Source organism: Sphaeramia orbicularis, chromosome 6, assembly GCF_902148855.1.
Source record: "Sphaeramia orbicularis chromosome 6, fSphaOr1.1, whole genome shotgun sequence".
Taxonomy (NCBI): Eukaryota; Metazoa; Chordata; class Actinopteri; order Kurtiformes; family Apogonidae; genus Sphaeramia; species Sphaeramia orbicularis.
Window position 1 is genome coordinate 1,978,192 of NC_043962.1, and position 18,401 is coordinate 1,996,592.

The window sequence follows — 18,401 nt, forward strand, 5'->3', positions numbered from 1 at the left end:
CGTTTTGATCAACCAAATAGAGTCAGGAAGACCTGACAAATAACCACCTGTAACAGATAAGGTGTTCTGAACTAGACCAGGCAAGGCAGGGTCATTTCTACAGCACATTTCATGTACAAGACAATTCAAAGTGCTTTACGTAAAACATTAAAAGCATTACAGCCGAGAAGAAATAGAAGTATAGGCATGAGAAAAAATAAACATAAAAACTCGAAGCTTAACAGAAACAGTGCAGATCTGAACTGATGAATCTAAACTCTATTCAAATGCAGCTGAGAACAGGAGGGTCTGGAACCTGGATTTAAATAAACTGAGTGTTCCAGCTGATCGGAGGTTTTCTGGGCGTTTGTTCCAGACGTGTGGAGCATAGAAGCTGAGCGCAGTTTGAGTTTTGGAAGACTTGTTTGCATTGTCATATGTTACGCTGGTTTGGCGGGAAGTTTTGTAAATGTAGCTGATAGTTTCAAACAGAAATCATGGCAAACAACCTTGTTCTGTCAGAAACACAACGGGTGTTTTTCCAAGGCCTCAGGCGGTCAGGCTGTCACATACAGTCATAAGTCACTTTTCCATTGACCCTCAAATTGTGCAAATATAACTTATGCATAAAAATTTGCCCAATGGAAAAACAACAATTTCGCCAAAACTCTTGTTTTCGATGTAAAGTTTTTTGACTGGCAAGAGGTGGTTTTTCAGGCGTACCAAAATTGGTATGTCATGACAAACTGCAATGGAAAGACCTTTTTACGCAACTAAAATCACATGAACAAAAAAAGAAAAAAACAAAACAGATGTTGATGGATGTTGCAACAAGAGAAGAAGAAGAGTTTTAAAACAAACATGGTATGTGTGGACACACGAGGACACCCAACCATTTTTGAATAAATACAGGATAGAGGGGTAACGAGCGTTCTAAATCCAAAACAGCATTTATGTTTATGGAATGACCTCTTGCGACATCTCACAATAATAAATAAACAAATCATCGTATTTGTGATTTAATGAAAAAAAACAACATGATGCACTGTAACGAACTGGTTTTTTTTTCTACATTTAGTAAATATCAGTAAAGTTTTGCACATGTGTCCAATGGAAAAGTGACAATAGTGTAAAGTGGAGAGTTATATGTTATGAAAATTCACCTCAATCACAAATTCAGCAGAAACTTTTACAGAAAACCCAGTCAAGTCTGTAATGGGACAAGAAGCAGAGGCTGAAAGCTGTGGGAGGGCGGGCCAGGGGGTGGGGCTTATCCTGATATATGTGGAACCACGATTCTGAGGAGTCCAATCAAAAGCTGAGAGGTCTGACTGACCGGAGTTTCAGAGATAATGCAGAGGATGAGGCTGAGCGCTGAGGACGTGTGCAGAATGTGATCCATGCAGCAGAGGGCGCTGTTCAGCCTCATGTGAGGACGGTCTGACAGCCGCCACATCAGCAGAGGAAGTTCTGGAGGTGCAGGTCTGGATGGGACAGGGAGGGGATTTAAACCATCTGTTTTACCGCCACAGTCAGGCTCGTTGGTCTAGGGGTATGATTCTCGCTTAGGGTGCGAGAGGTCCCGGGTTCAAATCCCGGACGAGCCCAGTTTTAAACCACACTTGGTTCATTAAACTTGATAAAATTCAACATTCTCGTATAACTTGAAAACCACTGCCTGTGTCAGATAAGATGGTCTGACATAATTGTCTCTCTGCTGACAGGTGTTCTGTCCGTCATTACCTGAGATCTGTTTGGACCTAACACTCACTGGTTGGTTTTCAGTCAGTGCACTTTAGTTTAGTCATTTAAAGCAGCGTCTGACTCTGATCCCAGATGTTTGTTCAAATGTGTCCAACCCCTGTCACATCCTAACTATCTCTACTCCATTGGTCTGTCTGTGCTTACATGTCTGAGTCACTTCCCTCACAGTGAAAAACTTCGTAGATGACTCCATTTTAAACACAGTCCACTTGTTTACAGAACAAACCCAAATGTCACTTGGGCCTTTTCGGAAATTTTGTTGCAATGTGCATTGTGGGAATGGGAATTCCACAACAGCAGCAACGTGATGTCATGAAATGTGTACAAATAACACCCACACCACGTCAAATACCATGTGATTAGTGGGGAGGGGTTAGGGTTAGAGTTAGGGTTAGAGTTAGGGTTAGGGTTAACATGCAATCAAATGGCGTTGAATAACACATGAAAGGATGAAACTGTGCACGTAGAACACACACCAAATGCCATCAGAACTGCTATGACACACAACGTGATTTCATGAGTTCAGTCTAACAGCAGTTTGTGCGTCTGCTGGTGGGTGTTGAACCCAAATGTGTCCTTTACCTCCATCCACCGACTGGACTGGAAAACAACGCTGGTGGACTGGAGAAGTTTACGCTGGAGCGATCTGGATCGTTTTGTTGCAGAATCCGTAAGAAACCACCACAATGCAATGCACGACAAGATTTCCAAAAAGGCCCATGTGACGTTTCGTATGTAATTTTTTTTCATTAACAAAGATTCTATTACTTTGGTTAAAAAAAACAGTGAAAACAGTGAAAAAATGGCCCAACTTTTCTTAAAATAGAGTTTGAAAACCAAACCAAACCCCATAAACTCTTGGAAATAGAAAATCTGAAAAATTAACTGGAGTCCTAACTGGTAACTCCCTTTCCTGCTGACAGTTAGACGGACAGGTGGACACAGATGTGTGGACTGTCTTATATAATGTTCATATCTCTCCAGGGCCTGTTTTCGATGTTGTGACTCACCGCCTCTGCAAATATGAAGCTAAAATCAGACTTCTGTGTGAATATTTTCTGCACACAGTTGCTGTTTCCTTTTCTCACCCTGCTGCCTCAGGATCATCAGCTCCACCACATGAGCTGCAAAAATAGACGAGTTCAAGGGGTTTCTCAGTGAATGAGAGGTGGAAATAAAAACTGGAAGAAATGATGTGTGGTTGGTTTCATCAGGTGCTTCAACACCTCCATGCATCTGTCTGACTGCCACCTTCAGTCCATTAACGGCATCTTCAGTCCTCGTCTGCCCCCTGCTGTTTGGAGATGGTTGAAACAACACAGGTTAGGTTAGGTTTAGGGTTAGGTTTAGGGTTACAGCTATATTTACAAAACCTCCAGCCAAACCAGCATAACACTTGGAAATGGGTTAGGGTTAGAAACACACAACTGAGAACATCTCTTCACTGCTTTCACAGCAATTGGAGAAGTATTTTTTATCTGTTACAGGTGATTATTTCTCAGGTTTTTCATATTTGCACATATTTCACATGTGCAGGTTGAGTTGGATGATCAAAACAGGGCTCGTCCGGGATTTGAACCCGGGACCTCTCGCACCCTAAGCGAGAATCATACCCCTAGACCAACGAGCCTGCCTGCTGACTGAAACCAGACTGTTTAAATCTCCTCCCCTGTCCCATCCAGACCTGTACTTACTGAGAACTTCACACTGGTGATGTGGCAGCGGTCAGACCAACATCCCATGAAGCTAAAGAGCGCCCTCTGCTGCAGGTTTGACACCACAGCCTGCAGAAACTGAGCACAGCATCCTGGCAAATAGGTCAGCCTCATCTCCAGCAATATTATTTTGCATCATTATTCCCTCCGCCAGGAGGTATTGTGATCACTTTGCTTTGTGTATTTGTTTGTTTGCATGTTTGTTTGTTTGTTAGCAACTTTACAGGAATACTCTTCCACCCATCTTTCCCAAATCTTCCCCACAGATAGGCCTAGGCCCTGGGACCAACCCAGTCCATTTTGGTCCCAGTAGGCCAAAGTTCAAGGTCACAGCAAGGTCACAACTTCTACAGTTGTCCATCTGTCATCATTGAGACATTTTAGAAAATGCCTAAAAAATTCAAAATGACTCCGATTAGCCTCCAGTTGGATCCACCTGTAGCTTAGAACAATGTCTTGTATCTGGTACAAAACTGTCCACACCCACTGTGGAATGTGGACTCTGTGGACATTTACATTTAACACTGAAAATCCCATTTACCACACATTTAAAATTAGAACTCAACAAATATTGATTGGAATTGAATATAATTGGACAGACACATGACTGGGACCAAGCTTCAACTTTTACTCCTGTATGGAACAACCTGGAAATGGTTTAATTTTTTTTTTTAAATAGTCGATCTACACATGGACACCATTCAGGGTGTTTGGTGGAGGTTTACGTTCTCTGAACACTTGTTAAAAATGCAGAAATTTTTCATAAGAAACTTCCGATTGCTCATGGTTGTTCATGTCATTTATATTTTTTATAGGAGGGTTTGTAGATGTAAACATTTTCATAAAATAATTTTAGTTTTTTCACTCCAAAACATTGAGAAAAGATTTGAGTTGATATTATTAATAGGTTTTAATGTTATTATTTCACTGTCTGAGCCACTTTTTTACTTGTTATTTTTATTTAACCGTTATTTATCCAAGACAAATCCCATCTCTATAATCCAACAGAGACTAAAAAAACCCCAAGAAACTAACACAAACATTAGAGTTTATATTGAGCTTTATGAGTCCAGACTGAGATGGTTGAGTCATGGAAGGACTCATCAGACGAACAGCTCAGGGTGGACGTTTGGAGACAAAGTATGAGAGGACAAACTGAGATGGTTGGCACATGTGCAGAGGAGGAGGGATGGAGAATAAACTGGTAGAAGGATGATGAAGATGGAGCCACCAGAGGAAGACCAAAGAGGAGATTTATGGATGTGGTGAAGGAGAACATGGAGGTTTAAGATGAAGAAGACAGAGTCAGATGGAAACAGACGTCCTGATGTGGACGCACATAAAGACAGACGCATGAAGGTGTAGTCTTAGTAGTAATAATAGTAATAGTAGTGTTCGATGTAATATTTTAGGAATCCAGCTCCAATTTTCCACGTACCTTTTGAAATGTAAGTTCTGTTTTTGGATAAATGGCTCTTCTGTCCAATCCAATCCAACTTTATTTGTACAGCACTTTAAAACAACTGCAGTGGACCAAAGTGCTGTACAGAAGAATAATGAAAACCAAAACAGAAGAATAAAATACAGAATAGATTTAAAGACATAGAAACTGTACAAAAAAGAAAAAAGTGCTATCCAGAAGATGAATGAATGAATGAATGATTGAATGAAGGAAATCTTTATTTTGAACATGTAGACAGTGAAATAAAAACAAAAATCAAGCAGCAAAATATAAGTACTAGTACATGAATGACTGATAAGCAAACAAACCACACACACACACACACACACACACACACACACACACACACAAAATAATAATAAGAAGATAATAAAACAAATGAAATGGAATTATCCATGCTCGAAAAGGAGTAGGAAGAAGTAAAAACTTATGTACTCCTACCCCCAATTTCTATTCCTTATGATCACTATATAGCATTTATTATTTTGTATGAATATAATAATAATAATAATAATAATAATAATAATAATAATAATAATAATAATAATAATATAACAATATCACACATCCTTTTTCCTACATACACTAATATGATAATACCCATTAATTAAAACCAAAATAGAAGAATAAAATACAAGCATAGATTTAAAGACATAGAAACTGTACAAAAAAGAAAAAAAGTGCTATTCAGAAGAATAAATAAAACCCAAATAAAAGAATAAAATACAAGCACAGATTAAAAAGCCATACAATTAAAAACAATAAAATAAATCAATAAAATAGATAAATAAGAACTATAAACCACTACCAAATAAAAACAATAGAATAAAGATAGTTCCTTCAAACATCTCACATGGTTTCAAAAGCCAAGGAGAAAAGATGGGTTTGAAGAAGGGATTTAAAACAGACAGAGGAGCACTGTCTAATATGCAGAGGCAGATGGTTCCGATGTTTCAGAATGATCTTCTGTCAGTGAATTAATGAATATATATGTGTGGCACAAAAATCTAAGTAGTTGGAACACATTCTTCTTATCATTTTTTTTTCATAAATATATCTATACATGCAAGGACCACAATTTAATTGAAGTTTGGGGGTTAAAAATAAGGGCTCGTCCGGGATTTGAACCCGGGACCTCTCGCACCCAAAGCGAGAATCATACCCCTAGACCAACGAGCCAGCTGTTCAAGATGAAACAGTTGATGAAAGGACGGATAAAGCTCACGGGAGTTATTTTATTGTATTATTTATATATTTATAAGATAATAATAAGGATATAAAATCCCATATATACGCACATATGTTGCGTATCTATCGGTCTAAATGCACCTAGTCTCCTGACTAATGTGACTTTTTAGCGCATTTTACATTTTTACATTTCTTGAAGGACTGAACATACTTTAAAATACTGTGTTTATGCTTTTTTCAGGTAAAACAAATCAGAATCATGTCGTCATTAATTGGTCACCTTTGATTGGTTGGTTGACCGGAAACGCATGACTGTCTGTGCACGCGGGACTGTTTAGGTTACATTTAACCCATTCCTTATTTACAGCTCGCATGCTAAAGTTAGCATTAAGCTAGTTTTAACAACGTACTGTTTCCTGTTAACTTCTATGTTTGGTATTTTATTCACCTAAATGTCGACCGAAGCGAAGCGACTCAAGGTACCGTAACGACAAAGCTAATATACGGGAGTTATTTACGAGAAAAGTGTGTTAGTTTGTGCTTCAAATTAGCCCCTAGCTAACTAGCAGTAGATGCTAGCAGTATGGAAATAAGTTTACCCTCATAGTCAAAGCTAACACTTTCAATATTTATGTCTGTGCTGTATACGATGATAAAATGAACCTGCCAACTAGCTTTTAGTCCATTAAGAAGCCCAGTGATATCCTGAACCTAAAACAACTGCTTAAGACTTGTGACATGTGTTAACTCACGTGGTTACCTGCATTGACAAGACACTTCTCATATGTTTTTGATATTAACTAGTGATCATTGGAGCACAACAACAATACCTAACACTTAAATCACTGATTCACTTTACATCACTGCTACACTTTATATCACTGTTTCACTTTATAATACTGCCCTGAAATGTGTAAATAAAACCAGAAGTCTTTATTTACAGTACTGTACAGGAAGCTCTTTTAGAGGTAGTTCTTTGGTTCTTTAGCAAGTGTCTTTTAGAGTGTATATACACTAACCTTAATGTCAACCAGGCTACTGACCCACTGTTGTGCTGTGTTTTGGTCTGTCTGTTTTTTGTCTTCTTGTGCTGTATGCAAAGCTGCTGAATACTTGAATTTCCCTCAGGATTAATAAAGTATCTATCTATCTATCTATCTATCTATCTATCTATCTATCTATCTATCTATCTAATGATTAACCCTTCAAGTCCTACTGATGACCAAAAGCATCTACTGATCTAAAATGTTAAGTAACGTCTGAACAAACTAAGCCTATCAATACATGTCAGTCGATAAGTTTGGGAAAATGGAGTTTCTCATCTTTTTGTGGTAATCAGATAGGACCCATTTGGACGTTCAGAGGATCACAAAAGCTGTCATCGTCTGTAACATTGATTCATTAGTGTCAGATCAAGTGAAAGTGAACATCAGTGTCAAAAATTAAAGTTTCTCCTATCATTTCTCAATTTTTTTTAGCTTAAGAACTATATTTTATGGAACTGTTTACAAAATTTCAGTATCACTTGTAGAAAAAAAGATGTAAAGATTTAATCAGTATAAAATTAAACCTAAAAAGGACTAAAATATGTAAATGCAATTATTACATTTAATAATACTGTTTTTTCTTGCTTGTATCAGTGATATTTTAAGTCTGTGAATCTGTTGAACTAATTATTCAACAGTACAAGAATATAGAAATATACAGTCCAGTCCAATTATTAGTCCAGTATTCTCTGCTATTATCTGTATTTATCACTTCAGTTGTAATATGTCCGTTCAGTAAAAGTTTATGATCATATTTGTAGTGTTTTAGTTCCAGTCAGTCTTTTATTGTGATACTGAACAAAGGTCCAAACTGCTGTCCCCGTGTCACAACAGATTTGTGTTCATCAAAACCGATCATTTAAACATTTTTAACCAATATTGGTCACAGTTGTAGTTTAACATCAGAGCTAAAGCCCTATGTTTAATTTAGGATCCATTTATGATGAGAACAGCATGTTTTGGACATTTGTGTGAAGTCAATAAAATAATGTTCATTTTGAGTCCCTGTATCACGCAGCAGGAATTTTTAGTATTTTTACTCCCAAATTGTATTTCTGTAAATTGTAATATGTGTCATGTGAAAGAACTTACTGAGACTTATTCATACATGTATTAAACATGGAGATCAGTTATTTAGTTTAAACACATAGACTATTGAACATGAAATGTGTCCCTGTGTCACTGCTTGATCTGGCCCACTAGTAAAACCCATGTAGTTAATGACAAATGACAGTTGTTGTAGATGCTTGTTTTTACTTTGAGTTAATGATATATTATGTATTGATATAATCATGTTTGTATTCACTCTGAGGTTTTATGAACATCAACATAATGATTAACTTAAATATTTGAAATAACATTATTTTTACTTAAAAATGGAAAATGCAGAGGATAATCTTCTAATAATTGGTGATGAATCACTTTGGAAATGTTAAATGTAGAAAAAAAATCCATTCAGAAGTCGACACTAAAATAGTTCTGGGTCTTTAAGGGTTAATCAGAGGTGCCTCATTATTGTCTTGTCATGTTCATGTGTTTCTGACAGGTCGATGATGGCTTGGAGCTTAGTCCTTTGCAGAACTTTCTAAACTGGTGCAACACAGTTGGTCTGGTCCTCAGTGATAAAGTATGATGTATTTTGTGCCATTTTTGTCCATTTTCCAGTTATTTTAAGATTGTACAAGCTGTGCTAAAAGCCACTGTCTCTGGCAGGTGTATGTGAGTAGAGATGGGACTGTGGCTGAGTATGGGATGTTGGCGAAAGAAGACATAGAGGAGGGGGAGGTTTTATTCACTATCCCCAGATCAGCTCTTCTGCACCAGGGAACAACTCAGATCTCTGCCCTTCTGGAGCGAGGTAATCAGATGTAGATGTTAAAATGGACATCATCAGAAACTGGCATTCTGTTTGTTTGACATGGATATTAGGTCAGTTCACCTATTGAGTTAAACCCCACCTCCTCCATTTTATATGAAATTTGGTATATAGTTAAGTCACAGCCAGAAAAGCAAAAATTTCAAATTTTAACTTTATCGGACCATCGGTTTTCGAGATATGGCGATTTCATTTTTTCTATTTTTTGCGAAAAAAAAAATTAATTATTGTCCCAGAGAGCATGAAAATGTGATCTTTTTCCCCATTTATTCAAAAAGGCTTTATACCAGTCATTTATGGAGCAACATCCAGTCTTATTTTCACCAAAGATCTGAAAACCTAATATTGATTAGATAATTTAACCTGAAAATGGTAAACCCCTTCTGAATTTGGATTTATTTTTAACGTTTACAACCATCAGAAAGAATTTGAAGAGTCCAGTTTGACCAAAATCAGCCTCGATGTGGAAGAATATTTGCCACTTAGACAATTGTACATTTTTTTCTATTTCATGTTGAGGGAAAAGGCAACAAATATCAGGCTGAAAAGTTGAATTTATGGTCAAACAGGACAAATTTGACCCAAAGAGTATGTAAGGATTCACCAAAAGTGAGCATCAATCTAACTACAAAAAAACCTGAATCAGTCAAAACAGATGCTTGGAGTCAAACTGATGGTCTGTTCTCAGGACCAGCTCTGTCCTTGTTTTTGTTTCACAGAGAAAAGAACCCTGCAGAGTTCATCAGGCTGGGTTCCTCTGCTGCTGACTCTACTGTACGAGTACACGTCCACTCAGTCCCACTGGAAGCCTTATCTGTCTCTGTGGACAGACTTCAGGAAACTGGACCACCCCATGTTCTGGTAAAGCACAAGTCCTCAGTCAGTATCTGCATCACATTCAGTGTCACTTGGACTTGATTGGACAAAAGGGAAAAATGGTTTTACCAATGTTTAATTAATGTCGTGGTATTAATATACACCATATGGACAAAAATACTGGGACACAATTCAGGTGTTTCTTTTCTAACGGGGGTCTGGGATATAAAACAATAATAACTAATGTCATTGGTTAGTTTGGGTTAAATTATTATCTTTGCTTCCAAATGCCTTAGAGACAATTTTTACTCAGTTTCTCTCAACATTGATTTATTTATTTTTTAAATTTATGACTATGATTTTAAATGTTCTGCCTCTAAATTTCTAAAATATTTTTCATTCTCTGGATGGAAAGGTCATTTCAAGCACCAGTGTGCACAGACAACTTTGAAGCAGATGTGTGTATCAGTGGTGGGGGTTAAACTCTGGAATTCTCTTTATAATGAGCTGAAGGACTGTAAAAACATATTCCAACTGAAAAAAGTGTATAAATGCAGAACAATGAGATTATAAGAACAGTTAGAAGTTTTACATTTTGCTTTGTATTTGTACTGTATCTTGTGACATATTTATTTGCTTATTTTGGTCTGGTATAATGTTTTTGCATCATTTCATCAGGTATATATTTACCTGTTTTGTACTTTCTGGATATGTAGTTTTGCACTTGGTTTTGTGTTCCTTTTGTATTATCTTTAGATGTATTTAGTTTGGTTCGTCTGACTTTATACAGTATGATTTTATAGCTAGTTGTGTATGGCTAACCATTACGTTTATTATTATTTAGAAGGGGGCAGGAAATGTAAGATTTTCTTCATTCTGCTCCTTTTTAAGCATGGGTGTGGACATGTTCATTTACTGGATGATTATTGAATGTTTGCTGATGAAATGCACAACCCTGAACGAAATAAATGAAATGAAATAATTTTCTACTACAACTAACCATCTACTTTCTTGATGTTTCTAAACTATATGGACATAAATATTGGGACACATCATGTCTACAGCTGTAAGATGTCCTGTTCCTGAGGATTTGAGATAAAAGCATCAATATTTCCTTAAAGTTTAATGGTAGATTTTTCTTCCTCAGTGAGATGTGAAGAAAGTAGATGGTTAGATGTGGAAGAAAATTATTATTAACAGTCAGAGCAGGAAAAATATTTTGGAAATTTAGAGGAAGAACATTTAAAATCATAGTCATGGATTAAAAAATATCAGTGCTGACAGAAATTAAGTCAAAACCATCTCTGATGCATTTTAGAAACAAAGATAACAATTTAAACCAGGTGTGTCAAACTCATTTTAGTTCAGTTCCACATTCAGCTAAATTTGATCTGCAGTGGGCCAAAACAGTACAATAATAACACAATATATAAATAATGTCAACTCCAAACTTTCCGTCTATGTTTTAGAGCAAAAAAAGTAAATTTACGTTATGAAAAGGTTTACATCTACAAACTATCCTTTCAAAAGATGTGAATAACATGAACAAACTGAAAAAATAAGTGTAATTTTAACAATATTCTGCCTCAGTTTATCATTTACACATGTACATTAGAACTTACAGATCACAGTGGATCTACAAACACACAAAACATTTAGAAACAGGCAGAATATTATTAAAATTGTATTTGTTCTCTTAATACATTTCAGGTTGTTCATCTTTGTTCAGGTTATTCACTTTTTTTGTGAAATTATACTTTGTTTTAGCATAAATACATGAAAATATTTACATTTACAAAGAGAAAAATTTGGAGTTGTCATTATTTCTGTGTATTTTACTGGTCCTGCCCACTTCAGATTGAATTGGTCTGAATGTGGAACCTGAACTAAATTTTGATTGATAATTTCTTATTGTAATTTTTGCATTTAACAAATTCATCCCAAGGGCCGAACTGGACCCTTTGGTGGGCTGGATTTGGCCCCTGTGCCGCATGTTTGACACCTGTGATTTAACCCAAACTAACCAATGCACTGATATTTATCCCATAATATAAAACTATATTCTGACATCAGTCGTTAATATTTTGTATCCCAGACCCCTGTTAGAGAAGAAACACCTGAATTCAACGTGTCCACATACTTTGGTCCACATAGTGTATTTGTCTACCCTTGTGATGCATTCAGGTCCAAAGAGGAAAGAGACAGACTGTTGAGGGGAACTGGAATCCCAGAGGCGGTCGACAGAGATCTGACTAACATCCAGAGAGAATACACAGACGTGGTTCTTCCGTTCATCACCAAACATCCTGATCTGTGGAACCCACAGGTCCACACGCTGGAGCGGTACACACAGCTGGTGGCCTTCGTGATGGCGTACAGGTCAGGACGACGCTCATGTGTTTTTAAGTCAGCTCTGTCTTTTCCTTCATTCTTTCTTGTTTTTATTTTATGGGGTAAGGAAGCTGTGAAAATATTCATGTGCATAAGACAGATGTATGTGCATATTAGCCTGGAGTTGTGCAAAAAATAAATATTTGTGAATTCTTGAATGAGTTCAGTCATACATAAAATTAGGGCTGCATGATTTTGGCCAAAAATAAAATCCTGATTTTTTTTTTTCCTCTAAAAACATGATTTCTTATTTCAATTCAAGCTGGTGATGACGTTTTAAGCCAGCATGTCGTTTTCATGTGCAGCCCACAATGCAACACACTGTTTTTGTTTGTTTTATTTTGTTTATTTATTTCGAATATTACAATAAAATCAACCAACAAAAGAATTATATAAAAAAGAAAGTAAACCATTCGAAAAAAGGAGCGGGATGAAGTTTGACTTTTAATCTCCCACCCCCTTACTCCCTTACTCCATTACCCCCAACTCATTCAAGAGTTTACAAATCTTCATTTTTTTCACATCTATAGACTAATATACACACATTTTCATCTTATCCACATCAATATTTTGACACCAGCCTAACCCCATATTATTTCCTTGTTCTGCAGTTTCCAAGAGCCACTGGAAGAGGATGATGATGATGAAGACGAGGAGGAGGAGGAGACCCCGAACCCTCCAATGATGGTTCCCATGGCTGACATGCTCAACCACATATCAAATCATAACGCTAACCTGGAGTTCACCCCGGTAGGAAAACACCCCACACACACCATCACCAACAGCTTCAACACACAAACACATGAAAGATCAGCTTTACTTCAGTGAAAACTAGTCGGTAGGTGGCGTGTGAAACCAGAACGTATTGAAAACACTGATCACATGCACGGTGCAGAAATAAAACACCATCGAGTCATTTCAGTTCAAACATGGACTTCTATTTAGTAACCTGAGCTAATTAGCATGCTAGCATGCATGCTACAGACCACATAATTCAGTACATGCTAATGCTAATATCAGCTAATGCAGGTACGTTAGTCCAGTTTTATTCTTCAGAGCCTCACAGTGTAACTCCTTAAACACAACTACAGCTGAGCTGCATGTGAGGGAGAAAAATAAGTTTCATTCAGTCAATAAACTTTGTCATATGTGCTGCTGTTTGTTCCATTATACACCTCCTACCCATTACTGGACTGAACTACCACCACTACTGTAGGTTTGATTCATATGTTTTTATATTCAATCCAATTCACTTTATTTATACATTTAAACATTTCCAAAGTTTTGCACATCATAAAAACATTAAAACAATTAAAGGAAATACTAAAAACAATAAATAAGTACATAAAAGTACACTAATGCTCTAAACAGAACAATCCAATCCAATAGTTCAGTCATAAAATGTCCACATTTGGACTCTTCACTGGCTTCAGTTTCTTCAGTTTGCAGCTGCTGTGTTACATCTGACACAGGACGTTTGTTTATTTTATTTTATTGTTCTGTTTCTCTCTCAGGACAGTTTGAAGATGGTTTGTGTGCGTCCCATTCATAAAGGTGAAGAAGTGTTTAACACCTACGGGCAGATGGCCAACTGGCAGCTGCTGCACATGTACGGGTTCACCGAGCCGTATCCTAGCAACAGTAACGACACCGCCGACATCCCCGCCTCCAACCTCTACAAAGCTTTACAGAGTGAGTAGATTAAGTAATTAAGTACAGACTGTCATTAGAATTAACACCAGGTAACAGTCACATACTACTGCTGCAAATACAACTATTACTACTACTGTTACTACAAAAACTACTACTGCTACTACTACTACTATTATTACTACTACTACTACTACTACAAAAACTACTATTATTACTACTACTACTACTACTACAAAAACTATTATTACTACTACTACTACAAAAACTACTATTATTACTACTACTACTACAAAAACTACTATTATTACAACTACTACTACCACTACTACTACTAGTACTACCACTACAACAACTACTACTACTACTACTACTATTATTACTACTACTACTACTACAACCACTCCTCCTCCTCCATCTTCTACCTTCATGTCCTCCTCCTCCTCCTCCTCCATCTTCTACCTTCATGTCCTCCTCCTCCTCCTCCATCTTCTACCTTCATGTCCTCCTCCTCCTCCATCTTCTACCTTCATGTCCTCCTCCTCCTCCTCCTCCATCTTCTACCTTCATGTCCTCCTCCTCCTCCTCCATCTTCTACCTTCATGTCCTCCTCCTCCTCCATCTTCTACCTTCATGTCCTCCTCCTCCTCCATATTCTACCTTCATGTCCTCCTCCTCCTCCATCTTCTACCTTCATGTCCTCCTCCATCTTCTACCTTCATGTCCTCCTCCTCCCTTACCTGTCCCTCTGCTGTGTCCTTCCTAATCCTGTCCATCCTCCCAAACTTCTCATCGTCTTATTAACATTAGTATTAATCTTCCACCTCTCTGTTCTCAGTTTCTCATCTTCTTCTTCTCCATCAGGTGTTGAGTGTGGTTTCCATTGGCCACAGGTGGAGGAGAAGGTGGAGATGCTGGGTCAGATAATGCAGGACAAAGGGGTGTTTGTGTTTGGGAAACAGGGCTGCCTCACAGACACAGACCTCCACACAGCTCTGAAGGTGGGTTCTGTGGACACACACTGAAGAACAAACTACACAAACGCATCTGCTCAGAGGTCTGAGACGGAAAGTCATCCAATGTTATTTGGAGTTTCAGTTTGGATTTAAAAAAAAGAAAAACATACTCGTATATTTGGTTCAGTGTTTTCTGCTTTTGAAAAACTTGAAAAGGAGGACTTAGGCCATGATTTTAAGAAGGTGATGAAATGACTTCTTGGCTTTTAGAGACAAATACAAAGTCTAGTTAAAGATGTAAAGCAGGGTGTCAAACATACGACCCACCGGCTTAGACCGGCCCACCAAAGGGTCCAGTCCCACCTGTGGGCTGAGTTTATGAAACGCAAAAATTACACTGAAGATATTAACAATCAAGTTATCATTTTAGTTCAGGGGTCACATACCAAATGACAAATATGATCTGAAGTGGGTCAGATCTGTAAAATAATAACAGAATAACCTAGAAATAATGACAACTCCAAACTTAGCTATTTGTTTGAACGGAAAAAAGTAAAACAAAATTTAACATTTATGTATGTATGTGAACTTACAAAAATGTATAAACTCCCTTCAAATATATGTACACACACACACATATATATTTGTGTGTGTATATATATATATATATATATATATATATATATATATATATATATATATATATATATATATATATATATATATATATGTATATGTATGTATGTAATTCTAGTATGTCTGGCTGTATACAAACTGAATGAAGGTCCAGTTCTTGGGGTGGGGGGGTAGTTAGATTGGAACTTGATACAACAGTTTCATGTTCGAGTTGTATGTTTCTTATACATTTGAAAATTGAAAATAAAAAGTAAAAATATTTACATTTACAAACTATCCTGTCACAAATATAAGTGTAATTGTACGAATATTCTGTCTGTTATTAAATGTTTTGTGTGTTTGTAGACCCACTGTGGTCTGTATGTTGTAATGAACATGTATGTAAATGATAAACTGAGGTAGAATTTGGTCAAAACGACACATTTTTCTTAAGATATTTCAGGTTCATGTTATTTACATTATTTAAAGGATAGTTTATAGACAAAAACATTGTCCTCTGTGTAATTTTTTCACTCTAAAAGTGACATTTGTAGTTGGCATTATTTTTAGGAATCATGTTCTTAGTGGCTTAAATCCACTCCTCGAGCTGTGGGAACATTTCCCTATGGGAAAGATATTAAAGATATCCTGAATTATTATCCCTTCCACAAATTTATGCCAAAATACTTTTCCCTAATGGGAATAAAATGCAGTAGATTTTAATATTATATTCAATAAATTGTTTCATATATAATTGTAACTGTTGCAGTCACAGTTGTACATGTGTTATATTCTGTAGATCGTCTCTATTCAAAGTGAAAAACACTGACCACGCCCAGTGTCACCTGACGTGTAAGGCTACTTCCTGTCCCTCCCCCTAGCAACTGCTTAGCAACGTCAATTAAATCAGTCCCTCCTGACTTTAAAAAAGGGAATTTTAAAGAAAACACACATTTAATGTTGTGATGGGCCAGTTAAAAACAGCCCAACTTCTCGGAACCCCACACACACACACGCACACACACACACGCACACACACACTTTCCAGTTTTCCAGTGCAGATTTCCCTGGTTTCGGATCATCTTCAGCTGACGGTGGCTCATCCTGACCCTCTGCTGTGTGTTTTCAGGTGCTGTCCATGTCACAGGACGAGTTCTCAGAGTTCAAAGAAAACGAAGGATGGGAGGAAGAGGAGGACGATGAAGACGCACGGATCTGCCAGGCCTTCTCCAACGAGGGGCTTCCTGAACTGAAGGCGCCATGGAAACGGCTGCTCCACGAAGCCGCCCGGCTGACCCTGAGGTCATATACGGACGGAGGCGGGGGGACGAGGACGGAGGGAAAGACCGAGGACGGAGACCGCAGGCTGATGGAGGACGGAGACCGCAGGCTGATGGAGGACGGAGACCGCAGGCTGATGGAGGACGGAGCGGCTGTGGCGAAACTGAGTACGAGACAACGGAACGCTCTGCAGGTACGACACGGACAGAAGGACATCCTGTACAGACTGATGGAGCTAACCACTGTATGAGGAGGACACAAGGAGACAAGGAGACAGGACACAAGGACAGAGGGACAGAAGGACACAGGACAGAAGGACACAAGGACAGAAGGACACAAGGACAGAGGGACACAGGACACAAGGAGACAGGACACAAGGACAGAGGGACACAAGGACACAGGACAGAAGGACACAGGACAGAAGGACACAGGACAGAAGGACACAAGGACACAAGGACAGAAGGACACAAGGACAGAAGGACACAAGGACAGAAGGACACAGGACAGAAGGACACAAGGACAGAAGGACACAAGGACACAAGGACAGGAGGACACAAGGACACAAGGACAGAAGGACACAGGACAGAAGGACACAAGGACAGAAGGACACAGGACAGAAGGACACAGGACAGAAGGACACAAGGACAGAAGGACACAAGGACAGAAGGACACAGGACACATGGACATCCTGTACAGACTAATGGAGCTCACCACTGTATGAGGACACAGGACAGAAGGACGGTTCAAACCTCTGACAAATACTCCAGTGTCCCTGAAACTCTGATCATTAAATGGCTTCTTTTCCTCCAGAGGCTGATTTTCATGTTTTCAGTTCCGTGTGTTTGTTTAAAATAATCGGCTGTAATCGTCTGATCAGTGACACAAGTGTTAACCCTTTAGATGCCAGTTTTTTTAAAAAAATCATTTTGATATCCAGATCTCAAAAAGCTGTATCTTGGAAGTGTTTAGAGATAAAGTCAAACTGTAAATGAGAAAAATATAAAGTTTATCATGGGAATAAATGTATTCATCTAATTTGCATATTGTGATGTCACAGGGTGGCAGCCCTATTGGATTGTAACTTCTAGTAAAATTGAACTATCAACATATTTACATGGAAGTTTTCTTTGTTTTTTTTGGTCATCTTCTCCTTAAAATAAATGAACATAAACATTAGTATAAAGAACTATAAAAAAAAATGCAACAAAAAAAACATAAACTGTCCTTTTTTCTGCATAAATCTCTTAAACCACTTTAACTACCAACTAAACCAAGTTTTGAAAAGAGTCGAAGTGGTTTAAGACATTCATGCGGAAAATGAGAAACAAATATTGAATTATAGCAGTTTTCGTACATTTTTGCATCAAGGATTAAATAAAAATATGTAAATGAAACTTTGCAGAAATTCATGCTTTAAATTGTAACAGATAATGACCAAATCAAACAAAAAATAGAATGGTCTGAGGGGTCACGAAGGGTTAAAAGCGTAAATTTCTTTGTTTCGCTTTAGCTACTTATTCTGTTTTTGTTAATTAGACAATTGTATCTATTCTGTACTGATTACTTGTCAATATTGGATTTACATTAAGGATTGTCTTTTGGGTAGGATGGGTAAAAAGAAAAATGAAAGAATGGAAGTCCTTTTTATCTTCCAATTACTTC

The 18,401-nt window shown here is 37.6% G+C and overlaps 1 protein-coding gene and 3 non-coding genes across 5 annotated transcripts; 2 read left to right on the plus strand and 2 right to left on the minus strand.

Annotated features, from left to right (window-relative positions):
- Positions 1-1,514: 1,514 nt before the first annotated feature.
- Positions 1,515-1,586, plus strand: trnap-agg (transfer RNA proline (anticodon AGG)). The gene has a single exon. It is a non-coding gene; the product is annotated as a tRNA-Pro (tRNA).
- A 1,715-nt stretch (positions 1,587-3,301) lies between these two features.
- Positions 3,302-3,373, minus strand: trnap-agg (transfer RNA proline (anticodon AGG)). Its single transcript has one exon. It is a non-coding gene; the product is annotated as a tRNA-Pro (tRNA).
- A 2,654-nt stretch (positions 3,374-6,027) lies between these two features.
- On the minus strand, positions 6,028-6,099 carry trnap-ugg (transfer RNA proline (anticodon UGG)). Its single transcript has one exon. It is a non-coding gene; the product is annotated as a tRNA-Pro (tRNA).
- A 347-nt stretch (positions 6,100-6,446) lies between these two features.
- setd6 (SET domain containing 6, protein lysine methyltransferase) lies at positions 6,447-17,098 on the plus strand. Of its 2 annotated transcripts, XM_030135673.1 has the most exons (10): positions 6,447-6,587; positions 8,701-8,781; positions 8,868-9,012; positions 9,750-9,891; positions 12,031-12,225; positions 12,849-12,987; positions 13,752-13,929; positions 14,752-14,888; positions 16,588-16,823; positions 16,872-17,098. In XM_030135673.1, the coding sequence occupies exons 1-10, from the start codon at positions 6,561-6,563 to the stop codon at positions 16,987-16,989; spliced, it is 1,398 nt and encodes a 465-aa protein (XP_029991533.1). In that variant the 5' UTR covers positions 6,447-6,560; the 3' UTR covers positions 16,990-17,098. The 2 variants fall into 2 exon arrangements, with proteins under 2 accessions (XP_029991533.1, XP_029991532.1); XM_030135672.1 differs by having other exon boundaries at positions 16,588-17,098.
- The last annotated feature ends 1,303 nt before the right edge of the window (positions 17,099-18,401 follow it).